The sequence below is a fragment of the Gracilinanus agilis genome, chromosome 5 (assembly GCF_016433145.1).
Source record: "Gracilinanus agilis isolate LMUSP501 chromosome 5, AgileGrace, whole genome shotgun sequence".
In the NCBI taxonomy this organism is placed as follows: Eukaryota; Metazoa; Chordata; class Mammalia; order Didelphimorphia; family Didelphidae; genus Gracilinanus; species Gracilinanus agilis.
The window spans coordinates 226,411,846-226,430,930 of NC_058134.1; the positions used below are offsets into that span (position 1 = coordinate 226,411,846).

The 19,085-nt window shown below is 39.3% G+C and overlaps 1 protein-coding gene across 1 annotated transcript in view; it reads right to left on the reverse strand.

The window, feature by feature from the left end:
* STAB2 (stabilin 2) overlaps positions 1-19,085 on the reverse strand; it is a 183,309-nt gene that overhangs the window by 59,480 nt on the left and 104,744 nt on the right. The window contains exons 36-42 of the mRNA XM_044679478.1: positions 18,963-19,016; positions 11,562-11,657; positions 10,400-10,595; positions 9,184-9,279; positions 6,664-6,709; positions 4,471-4,547; positions 1,766-1,891 (exon numbers count right to left, since the gene is read on the reverse strand). Of these exons, the coding sequence (XP_044535413.1) occupies positions 1,766-1,891; positions 4,471-4,547; positions 6,664-6,709; positions 9,184-9,279; positions 10,400-10,595; positions 11,562-11,657; positions 18,963-19,016 (691 nt within the window). The remainder of the gene's footprint in view (positions 1-1,765; positions 1,892-4,470; positions 4,548-6,663; positions 6,710-9,183; positions 9,280-10,399; positions 10,596-11,561; positions 11,658-18,962; positions 19,017-19,085) is intronic.

The window sequence follows — 19,085 nt, forward strand, 5'->3', positions numbered from 1 at the left end:
TTTCCTAGTCCTTACAATTATTAGCACCATCCCCGCTGAAGTTACCTTCTATTTACTCCATTTACTCCTTTCTTCTTAATGCATGAAAATATTTATGATGTCATCTCATAAGAACCATTGTAGAATCATTCCTGCCCCTAATGAAGGAATATTCCCATGACCTTTAATTGGGAAAAATGGCTCTCAACTCCCACTGTTCCACAGTACTACCCTGCTTCCCCAGATCTTCCTTGATGAATACAAAGGACTACTAGTACCATTGGATGATTATTCATAAGAACTGGCAGAGGATCTACCGAGGCTACCTCAGCACAGCGACATCTTGTATGTACCACTCATTTCCATGTGGTCTCCCCCATTAGATTGGGAGCTCCTGGAGGGCAGGGACTATTTTTGCCTTTCTTGATATATTTAGAACATAGCACATTGACTTCCCAGCAATAAGAACTTAATAAATATTTTTTGGTTGAATGATATAATGACTAGAAGCAGAGCTTTCATGTGGCTAATTTGTTATCATTATTGTTGGTGTTGTTTTTGGGGTAACTAGGTAGCATAGTGGGTAGATCTGGCCTGGAATGTGGAAGACAACTTTCTGAGTTCAAATCTGGCCTGTGTTACCCTTGGGAAGCCACAAATCCTGGTTGCCTCAGTTTCCTCATTTGCAAAATGAGCTGGAGAAGGAAATGGTAAAACAGTATCCAGTATCATTGCCCAGAAAACCACAGAAGGGGTCACTAACAATCAGAAATGTCTGAACAACTGAATTTTTTAATCAGCCTTGGGAATGAAAAAAATTCAGGTTACTACAAAAAATGTTTTCATTCCCTAGAAATTTCCCTATTAATCTTCTTCTTCTTTTTAAAAACCTAGCCCCCTCCAAACTAACTTTCAGCATCTTACATACAACCCCCAACTTGCAAACAGAAATATGTTATTAATTAGCCCTTGAATAATTTTGCAATACTTGGGTTGATGCCAGCTTCCATTACATGTACTATATTGGTCTTCAGGAATGGAATAGTCCCTTGGGGTAAGGGAAAAGAATAATTATTCTACTCTTTCTTCCTCTTGGTCTTCCTCCTCCCTCCTCTTTTAATAAACCTTACTTTCTGTCTAAGAATCAGTACTAAATATCAGTTCCAAGGCAAAAGAGTGGCAATTGAGGCTAAGTGACTTGTCCAGGGTCACACAACTTTGAAGTGTCTAAGGTAACAAATTTGAACCCATGATCGTTTGTCTCTAGGACTGGCTTTCTATTTACTGAGCCACCAAGCTGCCCCAAGAACTTTTCTTCTGAGAGTTCCTATCTAGAGCTATATCTGGGAAATTTAACATCTGGAGTAATCAGGTAATGAAGGGGACTTTTTAAATCAAATTTTAAAAATCAGGGGTGTGGAGAGACTTTGGACTAAAAAAAAAAAAACCCAACCTAAAAACATCAGAGGGAAGGAATGAGAGACATTGAACTCTCCTCATGAAGGAGTACAATGGAATATCTTTGAGGCTGAAAAAGGGGAGATACTTGTATGGGAATTAGAAAAGGAAATAGCTGCAATTAGATATGGGACTTCCTTAGGAGATGACTGATAGATGGGGAAAGCCATCATCTGGCCACTTAGTAGTTTAACTAATTATTCTCATTAATTACTTCTTAAGCTCTGTTGCTTCTATGCTGCTGAAGGATTGCTCAAGCTGTCCCTTAAATTTTGTTGCCCGGAGACAAGTCCCAGTTTTGCCACCCCAGTTATAGCTCTGCCCAGACCTAGGCACACGATGCCGTCTCCAGTGTATCCTGCTTTGCAAACACACACTCGATTTCCTGGCGTGGTCCTCCTGCAATCGGCTTGGGTGGAGCAGCCCCCATTGCTGGTTTCACAGGCATCAATTGCTATAGAAAGGAAGAGATTATAACTTGAGAGCTGGAAGTGACCTTGGAAGATCTTTTAGTCCAACCCCTCACATTAGAGAGGAGGCAACTGAGGGCTCAGAGTGGAATACCTGGCCTGGAATCACATAGGCTGAATATAGTATAACTTAAAGTTTGAACCCAAGTTCTTCAGTCCTAGAATTCCCATTGGTGGTGCATTTTCCCAGAGACATTGTTCCCCAGAATTTTAAAGCCAATGTGGTATTGTGTGCACATAACTGTGTGGTGGCCATAAGAGCATGGCGTCCCTTGTCCTGATTAAAGACATGTTCTGTGGAACAGCTTTAGTGGTTCTGTGTTTTTCCAGGTTAACAACACACAAAGAAAATGAAAATATAAGGTACTCTCCAGGGCTAGAACTACAAATTGGGGTAAGGGAGGAGAGGTGATGAGGCTAGGTTCTTTTTTCCCTCCAAGACAAAACTCAAGTGTCTCCTGTAATGCAGGGTTCTTGCATTGCAGTATTAGCCTAAGCTAAGCTGTCAGTTACCCTGAATGGAATCTTGCCGATGGCATGCACCATGGGGCAAGTGCCAACTGGCAGTTGGGCTGAGACTATAAAAGCCCCTGCAAACCCAACTCTGGGTTCTGTTTTCTCCCGTCTTCTCCCTGATCACCTACTTATCCCTGACTTTCCCCCTGGGGCCCTGGGTGGTGAAGGGTGGTGGAATCGTGGGTAGGAAAAATAGGTTAGCCTAGTTATTAGGACCTTCCTCAAGAGCAACCCAACAACATCTATTTCCTCTACAAATGATTAGCTACAGGATCAAATTAATTTCTAACCAGAGACCATTCAGCTCTGGCGGAGGGCAGCCAGTCCTTGGCCTGCCAAGACCTTCTTAGGACCATAGCAACAGCTTAGTAACACCCAAGCCCTTTTACCTTGGCCATTCCTTCCCCAGTTTCATATTGTAATGCAGGGTTCTTGCATTGCAGCTTAATACTGCAATGCAAGAACCCTGCATTACATTCCTCCTTCTTGAAGTTTCTCTAACTCGCTCATCTCTCTTCCTTCTTCTCCCTTTACTAATTTAACAACATGTCATGTCCCTCAGACTTCTTTCTTACAGGACTACTCCTTTCCATGTATCATATTTCCTGCTCTCTCACGGTTATTTATGGACATGCCCTATTTCCTCCCCAGAAGGTAGTCCTTGAAAACATGGGGTATATCACATCTATCTTTGTATCCCTGGTACCTAATCTAGTGGGCAGTACACAGTAGGTGCTTAATAAATGTTTGTTGACTTGAAGAAGGGGTTCTGGCTGATGGAACAGTCTTCTTAATGGGGTTTGATCACATATGGATCACTGGGTTGTCAACCACTTAGCCAACCCAGCAGAAAATGACAATAGACACAGCCCAGGTTCATCAACTCCAGTGCCACCTGGGAACAAAATATATCCTGCTTGTGGACACATCCTTAAGAGTCTCCCTACCCCTATTTTAAAATATTATAAGGTTGTTGTGGGAAAAAGGAAATAGATTTGTTTTCTGATGCTTCAGAGAATAGAAAGGAATAAAGGATTTTGAGGATATTAGTGATGTGCATGGTCAACAGTGTCATATAGCAGTCCCTAAAGTAATTTGGGACTTAAAAAAACCCTTACCTTCTGTCTTAGCATAGATACTATCAGCTGTGTTTTTGGAACCCCCAAGTTTGCCCCTGTCTCTTGGAAAGTTGACAGTACTAAGTATCATTTTCAAGCTAGAAGAGCAGAAAGGGCTAGCACTTGGAGTTAAGTGATTTGCCCAGGTTCACACAGCTAGGAAGTGTCTGAGGCCAGAGTTGAATGGAGGATTTCCTAACTTCAGACCTAGCTCTCTAGCCACTGAGCAACCCAGCTGCTCTCCCATCTGGGATTTTTGTGACCTCAAGCAACATGTAGTATAATCCATGCAGCATGACAGTGCATGGAGTAATAGACTTGAACTTAGGTGCCAGGTACTGTGCTTTACAAAAAAATAATAGTTAATAAAAAATAATAATAGCTAAGATATAGGTAGATAGATAGCACCTACTATGTGTCAGGTACTGTGGTAAGTGCTTTATAAATATTATCTTAATAGATCCTAACAATCCTGGGAGGTAGGTACTATTGTTATCTAATTTTACATAGGAGCAAAGTGAGATAAAGAGAAGTTAAATGACTTGCCCAGGGTTACACAGCTAGTAAGTATCTGAGGCCAAATTAGAACTTAGGTCTTCCTGACTTTAGGTTCAGCACTCTACTCAGTTTGCTCCCTAGTGGCGCCTTGGAACACTGGTTCAAATCCCATCTCAGGTACTTACTAGCTCTGTGGCCCTAGGCAAGTTGCTTTGCATTTCAGAGTCTCAACTTCTCATCTGTCAAATAAGGGAGGTTGGACTAAATGGCCTTTAAGGCCCATTTTAGCTCTAAGTCTGTGATCCTGTGAATTCTTTAGCAACAATTATTGGAGTCCTCAGAGATCTCCATTAGCCCCCTTTTAGTAAAGAGAAAAACCCAAAGATTCATTCCCAGGATGCTTTGAAAAGGCAGGAAATGAATGAACTTGCCTGTGCAGATTGTCCCATTCCCTTGAAAACCAGCCGCACACTTGCAGTAAGCTGTACCATCGGAACTGAGAAGACAGCTAAGAAATGGAAGACAGGAAAGTTTCATGATGAGAAAAACCGATCCATCAACCAAGGAGCTTTTATTAAGTTCCTTAAGTGCTGGGCATACAAAGACAACAAAACAAAACAAACAAAAATCTCCACACAAACAACCCTACTATAGTCCTTGCCCTAATAATATGTATACACGAGCAGGGGCTACTGGGAGTATGGTCCTATGCTTAATACCACGAATATTTCAATTCACAGTAGTGGGTGGCCATTACCAAAAAACAAGACTGTTATTTAACCCAAAGGTCAGGTGGATTGGGCATCAGAGCTAGAAGTGACCTTTTGAGTCTAACCTCATTTTACAGATGAGGAAACTGAGGTACAGACAAGGGTCAGAGGATTATAGATTTAAGGATAGAAGAGATGTCAGAGGAGAAGGAAAAAGAAAGGGAGAGAGAGCCAGCCAGCCACTCAGAGACACACATAGAAAGAGAGGCAAAGAAAGACAGAGACAGAGAGAGAGCAAGAAGAGGGTGGAAGAAAGTAGGGAAGAGCTAGAGTAACAGAGGGAGAGGGACAAAAAAAGGTAGAGGTAAAAAGAACACTAGAAATACTTCTACTCTTTGCCCTGACTTATGGAAGGTTCATTTATGCTCCTCTTGAACTCATAGGATTATAGCCTTAGAGCTAGAAGAGACCTTAGAGGTCATCCAGATCCACACCTTCATTTTATAGAAGACAAAACCAAAGAACAGAGAGGGTAAATGAACTACTCAAAGTCACATAAGCAGTAACTGATAACAGGTGGGATTTAAACCCAAGACCTCAGATTCCAAATTCAATACTACCCCCCACCCTGACTATACATACTGCATTACTATGTCTATGAAGAAGCTCCAGGAAAACACCAAAAATCAATGATTTCTGCTTCTTATAAACTGTTTGACCTTGGGCAAGTCCTATAACTTTTTTTCTGGGTTTCAGTTTCCTCTTTAAAATGAGGGAGTTGGACTAGATGGCCTCTAAAACTATAATCCTATGAGTTCAAGAGAGTATTGAATAGAAGTCTCTCTCTCTCTCTCTCTCTCTCTCTCTCTCTCTCTCTCTCTCTCGTTCACCCTTCTCCTTCTCCCTTTTCCTCTTCCTCTCCTTCTCTCTCTGTTTTTTGTCTCTCTCCACTCTCCCCTTCTTGCTTTCACAGAATTGGTACAAAATAAGCTTATTAGGAGGGTGTACTGTGGTTCTTTCTATTTTAGGTAAGTTTCCAATACTACTTGGGTTTAACTAGGACAATATCTCATTTTGCCTGCAAATGCCCCAGATAGAGGCAGCATATTGTGGTAAAAAGAGCATGGCATTTGGAGGCAGAAGAATTGGGTCTGAAACCCAAATTAGATTCTTATTATCTATGTGACCTTGGGCAAGCACATAGGCCCTCCAGATCTCAAGTTCCTCATCTCTACTATGATGGGGTTGGATGGGATTGGTTTTGAGGTCTTTTCTAGTGCCAGGCCAATGATCCTATTTATCGCCTGTATGATTGGGCAAGTCAAATTGCCATTCTGTCCTGTTTCTGAATCTATAAAATGAAGAGGTTGGACTAGAGCAGGGGTCAGCAACTTTTTTGGCCGTGAGAGCCGTACAGTGCTCACAGTGCGCACTCCTGTAACAGCACCTGAAAAAAAATTGACTTTATGGCTCCTGCAGAAAGAGCCATATCTGGCCCTCAAAAGAGCCAGATATGGCTCAAGAGCCATAGGTTGCCGACCCCTGGACTAGAGGATCTCTTTGGTTCCTTCTAAGCTTTAAATCCCAAGAATCAAGGTAGCAGCTTCCTGAAGGGAATATGTGTGGCTGCTTGTGGCCTAATTCTAGGATGTTCTAATTTTATCCTCACAACAAATTGTAGAAACATAGCCTTTGCCAAGATGGTGTCCAGTAACTATAATGCAGCCCTTGGACTGATGAGAAAGGATCTCATTCTGTCCACATTGAGTATGGCTCTATCCAATCCAACTAGCCCTGTCTCTTTCCATCCCACCCACTACTCCCCAGGATAAGGATGAACTGGAGATCTCTTGAAAGAAATAATTTTCCCACTCAGAGAGACACCCTCAGAAAGCAGTCAGAGTAGATACCTACTTTGCACTGGTGTGGCAAGTTTTGTTACAGTCATCTTCCTTGATCTCTGGAAAAAGATAACAAATTAATTCTCCAAGGGGGTTCAGGAATGCTGTACTCTGAAAATGATAATATCTTTCATGTCCAGTAAAAATGAATTGATTATTATATAGCCCAGGACTGGGTTTTCTCATGCCAACAATATGCAGAACCATGACAAATCAGAGGTGGCAAGAAGTTAAGAACTCTGGATTCTAGTAGTAGAAACTCTCTCTGATTGGCTGTTGTGACCTTGGGAAAACCACTGGGCTGCTCTCTAACCCTGTTTATTTATTTATCAAATGCAGCTTATCCGCCTTTCTGGTTGTACTCAGCTCATTCATCTCTTGTTTCCAGGATCATATTAGATAATGCATCTTACAGCACATAATCCTAACTCTAATCCCTATCTTGGGGGGGTCTTGGCGGGGCAATTGGTTCTTAAATATTGGTGGTTCCAGGACTTGCAAACCCACTCCAACCAGTAGATCCGGAATGAGAATTAGATGTTCTTTTTTTCATAATTTAAAAAAATTGCATTGATTCATCACCTCATCATTGAGAAGTGAAAGAAACATCTGAAAAGAAATGATCTATTCACTACTATGAACTTTTATAAAACAATGCCATAAAAACAATACCTTAGTCCTTAATGTTTCTGGACATTGTCTTTGATAAAGAATAGAAAAAAAGGGTTGGACTTGGAGTAGATCTCAGTTCAAATCCTGAAAAAAGTTAGAAGAGCTTGCCGTAGAGTCTATCTCTAGGTCTACCACTGTCTTGTTGGACGATGTTGGACAAATCACTGAATATTTCTAGGTTTCCCTTTATTTATCTGTCAGAGATGCAGGTCATTAGTTGTTTTTCAGTCATGTCTGACTCTTTGTGATGCCATTTAGGGTTTTCTTAGCAAAGGTAGTGAAGTGATTTTCCATTTCCTTCTTCAGTTTATTTTACGGATGAGGAACTGAGGCACAAGATCACACAGCTAGTAAGTATCTGGAGCTGGATTTGAATTCAGGAAGATGAGCCTTCCTGACTTCAGGAAGTGACAGACTTTGGACTCTATCCACTGTGCCACCTAGCTGCCAGGTATTAGACTATATTATTTTAAAACTCCCTCCACCTTCCCTGGCTTTAAAGACATGAGTATTCTGTTACTTGATTACTTCAAGAATTTGGGATTTCCTCAGTGGGGGAGGAATCTCTGCCAACGTAGATTGTCTCTCCTGTTCATGGGTTAGAGTGACTAAAAAAAAAACAAACGCATCCCCTGATGGTCAGCCTCCTGATCATGAGCCTCTAGAAGCAAACTTAGCTGGACTCTACTCCAGTCCTTTTTAGCATCGAGGGATACACCAACACTTATATTTTGCTGGCATGACCTTCGAGAGCTCAGGATCATTTCAACTCCCTGATGGAACATTGAAAGACTACTGAAGTAGAAGATATGATGTTTAAAAATGGTAAACATCAAGTATTCACAGCAAATGTAGGACCCAGGAATAAAGGGCCTTTTCTAAAGGAGAGGAAGTCTGGGTATGAAACATTAAGGAACTAATGAGGTGAATAGACTAGCCAGGGAGCACTGGGATTGGAGTCAGGAAGGCCCAATTGCGAATCCTGTCTCAGATATTTGATACTATGAGACCCTGGGCAAGATACTTAGTATTTCTGAGTCTCAGGAGGGATAAGAATGCTTCTAGTATCCCCCTCAAAGAGCCTATAAGCATGTTGCATGAAATATTATCATCATTACAGGTAGCCTGAGACAACAGAGAACCAGTCTTGAAGTTAAGAAGACTTGGTGGTTTAATTCTCCCGTGAACATCTATTGATTATGTGACCGTGGCCAAATTTCTGAACCTCTTGGTGCTTCAGGCAATTCTCTAAGACTCTAAACTAAAGGGAAGGTACTAAGCTCCATTGGTAGAAGGAGTTTCCTTTATACTGAGTTTCTTATATTAATGATATCACAGATCTATTATTATATTAATAATAATGATTACTTAATAATTATACTATACATTATGTAATTATAACCATTATATCATATACAATTATTATATTATGTTATAACTGTATTATAATTATACTGTTTATTGTGGTAAGCATAAAGACAATCATATAATTATGATACATATGTCATATAATTATCACTATGGTGTTCTATACTTATGACAATTATATAATTATAATAAGAATATTATCATATGCAATCATCACTATGGTTTTATAGCAGTTTATTTCTTGGTTATAATTATAACAATATTATTTAATTATAATAATATATTATAGTTATGTTAAATTATATTATAATGATAACCATAACAAATTTGTATAATTATAATATATGATTATGTTAAAAGTGTAACATTTAATTACATATGATAAATGTATGACATAATTTATATATTATATGCTATGAATAATTCTTAGTGATGATGATGACGATGACGATGATGGCTACTGTTTTTGTTGAAAGACTTAAGATTGACTCACCACTGTCACATTTCACTCCCCTCCAGCCAACGTCACATTCACAGGACCCATCGCCATTGGGCCCCTGGCTGCATTGTCCATGGACACAACCACATACTAAACAAAAAAGAAAAAAAACAAACACCCATCCTGTGAGCTCTGGCCAGCAAGAGAGATGTGCACTGTTTATTAGCATCAGGAGCTACAACCATGTCCCTGATGTGACTTTCCTGAATTCGTTGGTGCCGTGAAAGAACCAGGGGTCATCACAGAGCTCATCAAGTCTACAACGTCCAAGGAGACCATAGAGGCTCAAATATGGTAACTTGAGGCTCTTTTGGTCTAACAGACATAAAAGGACATGTAAACCTTAAAGAGTGACATGAGTTGTCATATAGCTAGGGAAGGGGACTTGACCTATGATTTAACTGTTATAGGAGACTCTCAGATGAGCAAAATCCCCCAATATAGGTCAGCACCTCTCCAATGAATGGAATTTGGACATCTTAGAGGTTAAGTGACTTGGTCAAATGGGCAGATTCACAGGCATCTGTGTAGCCAGCCATTTATTGATGATGGCACACTGATTTTTATTACAAAAATGGGAATGATTATTTTAAAAATATGATAAGGGTAAAGATTGGTGCTTAATAGACAGTATGTAAATGACAGTGCCTTGCAAATTTACCAGCATCTAATTTAAGCAAAAAGCCCAAGAAAACATTTTGTTGTTGTTCAGTCATTTTAGTTGTATCTGACTTTTTGTGATCCATTTTGGAGTTTTCTTGGCAAAGATAGTGGAGTATTTGCCATTTCCTTCTCCAACTCATTTGACAGATGAGGAAAGTGAGGCAAAGAGGGTTAAGTGACTTGTCCAGGGTCACCCAGCTAGTAAGTGTCTGAGGCTAGATTTGAATTTATGAAGATGAGTCTTCTTGATTCCAAGTCCAGTGCTCTATCCACTGCACAACTAGCTGCCAGAAAAAAACACTGACACTGGCCATATGCGAAGAACATGTGATTTGGACTTTTATCATCAACTCAGTGAAAATGATGACAGCCCTAGAGTATTATCCCTGCCCCATTGCTTTGAGATAGAGATGTTAGGGGAGAAGGTGCTGACTCAGTCTTTGCTGATGGCTTGTCAGCTGACTTGAGAGTACTTCAAGGGAAGTCATCTTTGAAGTCATCTGGGTACCCTGCAGCAGAGAAGGAAGTTCCCCCAAACCCTCCTTACCTTGATCACAGTTAGAACCATATTTGCCCTCCGTGCATGTCTCACAGGCTGTCCCACTGAACCCTCCCTCACACTCGCATACTCCTGTGCCGTTCACTCCATCTAGGCAGATGCCATTCCCAAAGCAGGCATTCCCAGCTTTGCCAGGACAAAGCTGGCACTGAGGTCCAAAGAAGCCAGCACAACATTCTTTGGCCTGAAATGGAGAAGGTTGGGATCAGTCTTATTCTGGGCTCCTTTCTCCTAGTCCAAACCTAGGATCTCAGAAGATTATAGCCAAAAGGACGTCAGAAGCTCTCTAGCCCAATAATTGAGGAAACTAAGGGGGAGAGGGGCTAAATGACTTGTCTATGGTCACACAGGCAGAAAGCACCAGAGGTATGATATTTCTAAAGTCTATCACTTTCACCCACATCTTGGGTTCTGGCATGAAGGGGTAAAGGGTGTATGTTTGACCTTGTGGTGCCTGTGTGACCTTGGGCAAGTTACCTCTTAAGGCTTCAGTTCCCCAACTTATAGTGAGGGGGATAATTGGATTGGTGACCCTAAAGCCAGCTCAAAATCTATGAATCTGCCAGATGTGGTGGCTTGAGTCTGAATCCTTGCTGCTTGGGAGGCTAAGGCTAGATCACCTGGGCTCTGTAGTTCCAAGCTTAAGTAGGGGTAAATTCAAAGTGGAGTCCAAACTAAGTGCAGTGCCAATATGGGGAACTTGACGGAGAGGGGAATCCTAAAAGTATAAGGATGAGAAAATTGGTCTAGGTCAGAAAAAGGAAGGAGACCAAAGCTTCTGTGCCTTCCTTGTTGGGATTGGTCTTATGAATGGCTGCTATACTTTCAGCCTAAACCAGATATACTTGGTTTCAAAAAAAAATCTATGCCTCTCAAGAAAGGAAATAGGAAAAAGGATGGGAAATCAGAAAGACAGAGGAAGAAAGAACAAAGAATAAAAAAGAAAGAATAGAGGTTTTTTTTGGGGGGGATAATAAGGCTGTAGTTTCATATTGGAGTGGAAATTCTTTGATAAGAGGAACTTTTCTTTTGTCTTTGTAACCCCAAAACAGTGCACAGTTCCTGGCACTGAGGTAGGTAGTTACAAAAAGTTCAATGGAATCGAATGGAAAAAAAATCCATTATGATGGGTGGGGAGGGAGATACTCACAATCACTGTCTTGATACATTTTGTCTGGCATCCAATATGCATGGATCTCTTTCCCATGAAGAAAGTCATGTAGATGCATTTTTTGGCCTCTTCTTCCTGCAAAATAGTGGCATTTATTCAGTTGTGTTCAACTCATTGTGACCTCTTTTGAGGTTTTCTTGGCAGAGTTACTGAAGTGGTTTGCCATTTCCCTCTCCAGCTCATTTTACTGATGAGGAAACTGAGGCAAATATGGTTAAGTGATTTGCTCAGGGTCACACAGATAGTAAATGTCTGAGGTGGGATTTGAACTCAGGAAGATGAGTCTTCCTGACTCCAGGCCTAGTACTTTATCCACTATGCCACCTACCTGTCTGCTGGACTGATGAATATTAGCGCTAAGTGCTAGAGACAAATGTGTATTGGGGCATAGTCCTGCCTTCCTATATAAAAATCAACTGTAGAATCAGAGTTACTCTTGGAGTTCATCCATCCAATTTTGGGACTCATCCTTGGGGCTGAGATTGACAGTGAATGAGAGTATTAGCCCATTAACTAGACCATATTTCCATCCCATCCAACCATTCCTCTCATTTCCTCTCATGTTGCCATCTGCCCTGCCATCACAATCATTACCTATCCCCATCTGTTTTCAGCTTTTTGCTGTGAGAAGTGGTCTTTTTCTTTTTAGAAAAGAGGAGAAAGGCTAGACATTCTATAATTTTGTTGCTGACCAATAAGCATAGATCAGGATGGAATGTAGAACAGGGTGGATGCCCTGATGGTTTCACTGTGTACTTGAGTGGAGTACCTGAGATAGGTTTCGGGGTCCTAGGACTAACCAAAGATTTATTGGGTTAAAACAGGAGTTGTTAACATTTATTTTTTGTGTGTTGACTTGTTTGATGGCCAGATGGATTCTATGGACCAGTCCCCTTCTCAAATTATATTTTTAAATGCCTAAAGTAACCAATTTTATTGAAATGATGATGTAATGTTTCTCCTCCAAGCTCATGGGCCCTCTGAAATCTGTACTCCATAGTGATCTATGGATTTCAGGTTAAGAAACTGTGAGTTAAGAGGAATTCTCTAACCTCAAGGTTCAAGGTTTGGCTTGGGCCAGAGACCTCTCCATAGTAGGTACCAGGAGAAATGGGGTCAAATCTTAGCCTAGAGAGATCCAAGCTGGATCTTCTAGGAAAGTGATGGCAAACCTTTTGGAGACTGAATGCCCAAACGGCAACCCTCATGCTGCATGTGAGCCACACCCTAACCCCAGACAGGGGAGTGAGGAAGGACTCCCATTGGGATGCTGGGCAGAGGGGTGGATTATGTGACAAATGTCCTCAGGTGAGGTGGAGAGGGGGAGAGGAGTAGCCCCCTCTGGCGTGGATGCCATAGGTTCACCAACACAGTTCTAAGGCATATCTTTCTGGGTGTGATGGTTCAGAGGAGGGGTTGGGAAGTTTAAAGGCTGTCCATTGAAGAGGATTAGTAATTTGTTTTTCCTAGTCATCCAAACAATTTCAGTACAGAGTGTTGGTGGTCACCAAGCCAACCAGGGATAAAAATCACTGTAGTCTCAAAAGGACACATTTTTACTCAGGGAGATTACCTGGGAGGAAAAGTAGAGAAAACTATGTGGTTCAATGGAAATATCATTCCCTGATCTAGGAGTCAGACGACTCAATTCCTAACTTCCTTATTAGCTGGATGACCTTGGGTGGAACATCAGTGATGGGCAAACTATGGCCTGCGGGCTAGATGCAGCCTCCTGAAATGTTCTATCCAGCTGTTCAACATTATTCCTAATCTGACGAATATAATGAGGAGGATACAATACAGTGAAACTTGCAAAGAGTTGCCTTAGAAACAGACTGACAGATGAGCATTTCCTTTCCTTTGGCCCCCTCTTTAAAACGTTTGGCCATCACTGCCTCAGAGTGTTGTGAGGAAAGAACCTTTTGAAGTTTGTAAAATCACTCTAAGGGGTGGGGTGGTGGTGGTAGTAGTAGTGGCTACTGTTTCTTCTCTCTCATCTATGATGCCCATTTTGCTGTAGAGGAAATAACAAGAGCAATATAAAAATGAAAATTTCTATAGGTTTGTAGAGCTCTTGGTATATATCAGTTAATTTAATCCTCATGAAAACTCTGTGAAGTAGGGAAAACCTATGGGCACAGATAGATGACACATACAGGATATAGAGTGCTGGATTTGGGGTCAGGGCCACCCTGAGTTCAAGTCCTGCCTCAAATACTTAGAATTGAGCCAGGTAAAGTCACTTGACTATTTTCAGCCTCAGCTTCCTCATCTGTAAAATGGGAATGATTATACTAATGCCTAATTCCCAGGGTGGTTGTGAGGATAAAATGAGACACTTGTAAAGCACTTAACAAACCTTAAAGTTCTATATAAATGTTAGCTATTACTATACAGATTGACATATTTATATATAACAAAAGATATTATTTTATATAAGAATGTTATTATTTTACTGATGAGAAAACTGTGACTCATGGAGATTAAGTGATCAAGGTTTTTGGGATGATAAAATGAGATCCTACACACAAAATGCCAGGGAAATGTGTCATGAATTATCAGATCATCATGTCCTTCACCAAGAAATTGTGCCATTACTAAAAGCTATTTCAGAAATGGTGCAAAATACTAAACAAAGCCTAAAAGTATTTCATAGCAACAAAATACACAGCTCATTAAGAGAGAAGGTCAGATCTACTCATTCTTGCTCATACCTCCTTCTCTCTATCTATAACACAATCTCCAGAAATGATGGGTTCAGTATGGCTCCCTCCCCCCACAACACCTGGGGGTTTATCCATGAAGCTTTGGAATTCATTGCTGGAGGGCTGAGCTGTTTTCATTGGTTGGTGAACAAAATAACTCAACCTACTATATTTAGCTGTTCCCAGATCAAGCTTCATATTCCATCTGGCCATCCCTATAGCTCCAAGTTATCTTGCCTCTGCCCTGCCCCCATGTTTATTAACTTTTTCTCTGCTTTCCACCTCTGGATCTTGGGAATGGTCGTCAATCAATCCTGCCATTATTCCTGGAAAGGTCATGATAATCAATTGCTTCCTGGCTCTACTCATCATATGTGTGATCCCTCAGATCAAAACTCTTTTCTTGGCACAATTGCCTTTTTTTTCTATTAGGATGAAGACTCTTAGAGGTCAGAGAATCTTTTGTTTTTGCCTTTGTTTCCTCAGGTCTTACTTTTGCTCCTGGCAAATAGTAGTTACATAATAAATACTTTCTACTATAATGGGGCCATCATTTCCACCTTCTTTCCATTGGATTAATCAGCTCTACCATGGAACTAGCCTTGGCTCTGATAAGTGAGCTTTCCCCTAATATTGACCTATATAGGTATCTATCTCACTTCCAAGCTTTTTCCATCTCTCTTCCTTTCAGCACTTTACTTATTGAAGAAGACTTCTGAGAGGCCCCCGGGCAGCAAGGAGTTCAAATCAGTCAACACTTACAGAAATTAATTCATACTATTCATTGAAAGGTCAACTACTGAAACTGAAACTTAAATATCCTGGCCACATAAAGAGAAGACAGGATTCATTGGAAAAGACCCTCGTGTTGGGAAAGACTAAAGGCAAAAGGAGGAGATGGCAGAGGATGAGATAGAGAGGTAGTGCCAAGGAAATAATGAACCTGAACTTGGATGAGAGATAGTAGATGAGAGAAGGGCCTAAGTGCTATGGTCCATGGGGCCATGAAAAGTCAATCAATCATGACTAAATGATTGAATAGTAACAAAAATCACCAAAACAATCTGGGACCTGATAAGATGTAGAATGGTGGATCTGTGGAATAGAATAGGTACATAATACACAGGACTAAATGATCATGGTCATCTAATATTTGATAAACCCAAAGATCCAAGTTTTGGGGTTAAGAAATCATCATTTGACAAAAATTGTTTGGAAAAAAGAAGGCAGGAGTGGCTATCATGATCTCTGACAAAGCCAAAGTAAAAATAGATATGATTAAAAAAGACAGGGAAGGTCATTACATCCTGATTAAAGGCAGTATAAACAATGAGGAAATAACACTGCTCAATACATATGCACCAAGTGGTATAGCATCCAAATTCATAAAGGAGAAACTGGCAGAGCTCAAGAAGGAAATAGATAGTAAAACCATAATAGTGGGAGATCTAAATATTCCTCTTTCAGATCTAGATAAATCAAACCAAAAAATAAATAAGAAAGAGGTAAGAGAGATGAATGAAGTCCTAGAAAAATTAGATTTAATTGATATGTGGAGAAAAATAAATAGGGACAAAAAGGAATACACCTTCTTTTCAGCTGCACATGGTACATTTACAAAGATTGACCATGTAATAGGGCATAGAATCATGACAAACAAATGCAAAAGAGCAGATATAATAAATGTAACCTTCTCAGATCATAATGCGATAAAAATAATAATCAGTAAGGGCACCTGGACAGGCAAGTCAAAAACCAATTGGAAATTAAACAATATGATTCTCCAAAACCAAATTGTCAAAGAAGAAATCATAGAAACAATCAACAATTTCATTGAAGAGAATGACAATGATGAGACATCCTATCAAACTTGGTGGGATGCAGCCAAGGCAGTACTCAGGGGGAAATTTATATCCTTGAGTGCATATATTAACAAATTAAGGAGGGCAGAGATTAATGAATTGGGCATGCAACTCAAAAAATTAGAAAGCGAACAAATAAAAAACCCCCAGATGAAAACTAAATTAGAAATACTAAAAATTAAGGGAGAAATTAATAAAATTGAAAGTAAAAGAACTATTGAATTAATAAATAAGACTAGAAGCTTGTATTTTGAAAAAACAGATAAAATAGACAAAGTACTAGTCAATCTAATAAGAAAAAGGAAAGAAGAAAACCAAATTGACAGTATTAGAGATGAAAAGGGAGACCTCACCTATAATGAAGGGGAAATTAAGGCAATCATTAAGAACTATTTTGCCCAATTATATGGCAACAAATATAATAATTTAGGAGATATGGATGAATATTTACAAAAATATAAATTGCCTAGATTAACAGCAGAAGAAATAGAATACCTAAATAATCCCATATCAGAAATAGAAATTGAACAAGCCATTAAAGAACTCCCTAAGAAAAAATCACCAGGACCTGATGGATTCACAAGTGAATTCTATCAGACATTCAAAGAGCAACTAATCCCAATACTATACAAATTATTTGATATGATAAGCAAAGAAGGAGTCCTACCAAATTCATTTTATGACACAAATATGGTACTGATTCCAAAGCCAGGTAGACCAAAAACAGAAAAAGAAAACTATAGACCAATCTCCCTAATGAACATAGATGCAAAAATCTTAAATAGAATATTAGCAAAGAGACTCCAGCAAGTAATTAAGAAGGTCATCCACCATGATCAGGTGGGATTTATACCAGGAATGCAAGGATGGTTCAACATTAGGAATACCATCCACATAATTGACCATATCAACAGTCTAACAAACAAAAACCACATGATTATCTCAATAGATGCTGAAAAAGCCTTTGACAAAATACAGCATCCATTCCTATTGAAAACACTGAAAAGTATAGGAATAGAAGGACCTTTCCTAAAAATAATAAACAATATATACCTAAAACCATCAACAAGCATTATATGCAATGGGGATAAATTAGAAGCCTTCCCAATAAGATCAGGAGTGAAACAAGGATGCCCATTATCACCTCTATTATTCAACATAGTACTAGAAACACTAGCAATAGCAATTAGAGAAGAAAAAGAAATCGAAGGTATCAAAATAGGCAAGGAGGAGGCTAAGCTATCACTCTTTGCAGATGATATGATGGTATACTTAAAAAATCCTAGAGAATCAACTAAGAGGCTGGTAGAAATAATCAACAACTTTAGCAAAGTGGCAGGATACAAAATAAATGCACATAAATCATCAGCATTTCTATACATTTCCAACACATTAGAACAGCAAGAGGTAGAAAGAGAAACACCATTTAAAATCACCCTAGACAATATAAAATACTTGGGAATCAATCTAACAAAACAAACACAGCTATTATACGAAAACAACTACAAAACACTTTCCAAACAAATAAAACTGGACCTCAACAATTGGAAAGCCATTAACTGTTCATGGGTAGGACGAGCTAACATAATAAAAATGAACATCCTACCCAAATTAATTTACCTATTTAGTGCCATACCTATCAAATTACCAAAAAACTTCTTTACTGAATTAGGAAAAACTACAACAAATTTCATTTGGAATAACAAAAGATCAAGAATATCAAAGGAAATAATGAAAAAAAATGTGAAGGAAGGGGCCTAGCAGTACCAGATATCAAACTATACTATAAAGCAGCAGTCATTAAATCAATATGGTACTGAAGTTGTCTAACCATTTTGGAGAACAATTTAGAACAATGTCCAAAAAGCTATAAAACTGTGCGAACCTTTTGACCCAGATTTTATCCCAAAGAGATAAAAGAGGAGGGGAAAAGGACCTATTTATACAAAAATATTTATAGCAGCTCTTTCTACGGTGGAAAAGAATTGGAATTTGAGGTGATGTCCATTAATTAGGGAATGGCTAATAAGTTGTGGTACATGATTGTGCTGTAATACTTTTGGGCTATAAGAAATGATGAGGAGGATAGTTTTGGAAAAACCTGGAAAGACTTATGTGAATTGATGGTGCAAAGGGAAGAAAGTAGAACCAGGTGAACATTGTATAGAGCAACAGCAATATTGTAAGGATGATCAGCTATGAAGGACTTAGCTACTCTGATCAAGACAAGAATTTAAGACAATTCTAAAGGATTACTGTGAAAAATGCTATCCACCTTAAGAGAAAGAATGGGTGAAATCTGATTTTAGATTGAAGCAGACTTTTTAAAATTAAAATTTATTTTTCTTGCTTTTTTGGAACATGGCTAATAGGGAAATGTATTTTGCATTACTTCATATGTATAACTGATATCACATTATTTGCCTTCTCAAGTGGTGGGTGTGGGATGGTAGGGAGGAAGAGAATTTGGAACTCAAAATAAAAATAAAAGTAAATATGAAATTTTCCTCCCCATGTAATTGGGAAATCATTAATGAAATAAATAAAATGCATGTTTTTTTTTAAATGAGATACATGACTAGGGTGGATTATGAAGGAAGCATTTAAACCAAGGTATTAAATAAAAGTGAACAATTTCAATGTTCTGGTGGACATTTAGTTATTGTTCTTATCATGATATACTCTTGAAGGGTAGAAGGTGAAAATTCTCCCCTTGCCAGTGTATACCTTGTTCTTCCATTTTCTCCCTGGTGTTTGAACCCTTCATTACCAATCCCATACATATGGATTACACCACTCCAGAAAATACTTACCGCAGGTTTTGTTCCAGGAGGGCAGTGCTTTGTAAAGCAGTATTCACATCTTCCCTTTGTAAGACACAGAAAACAAAGGAAAATTCTGGAGTTATTACTTCCTGTGAAAAATGAGGTAATTGA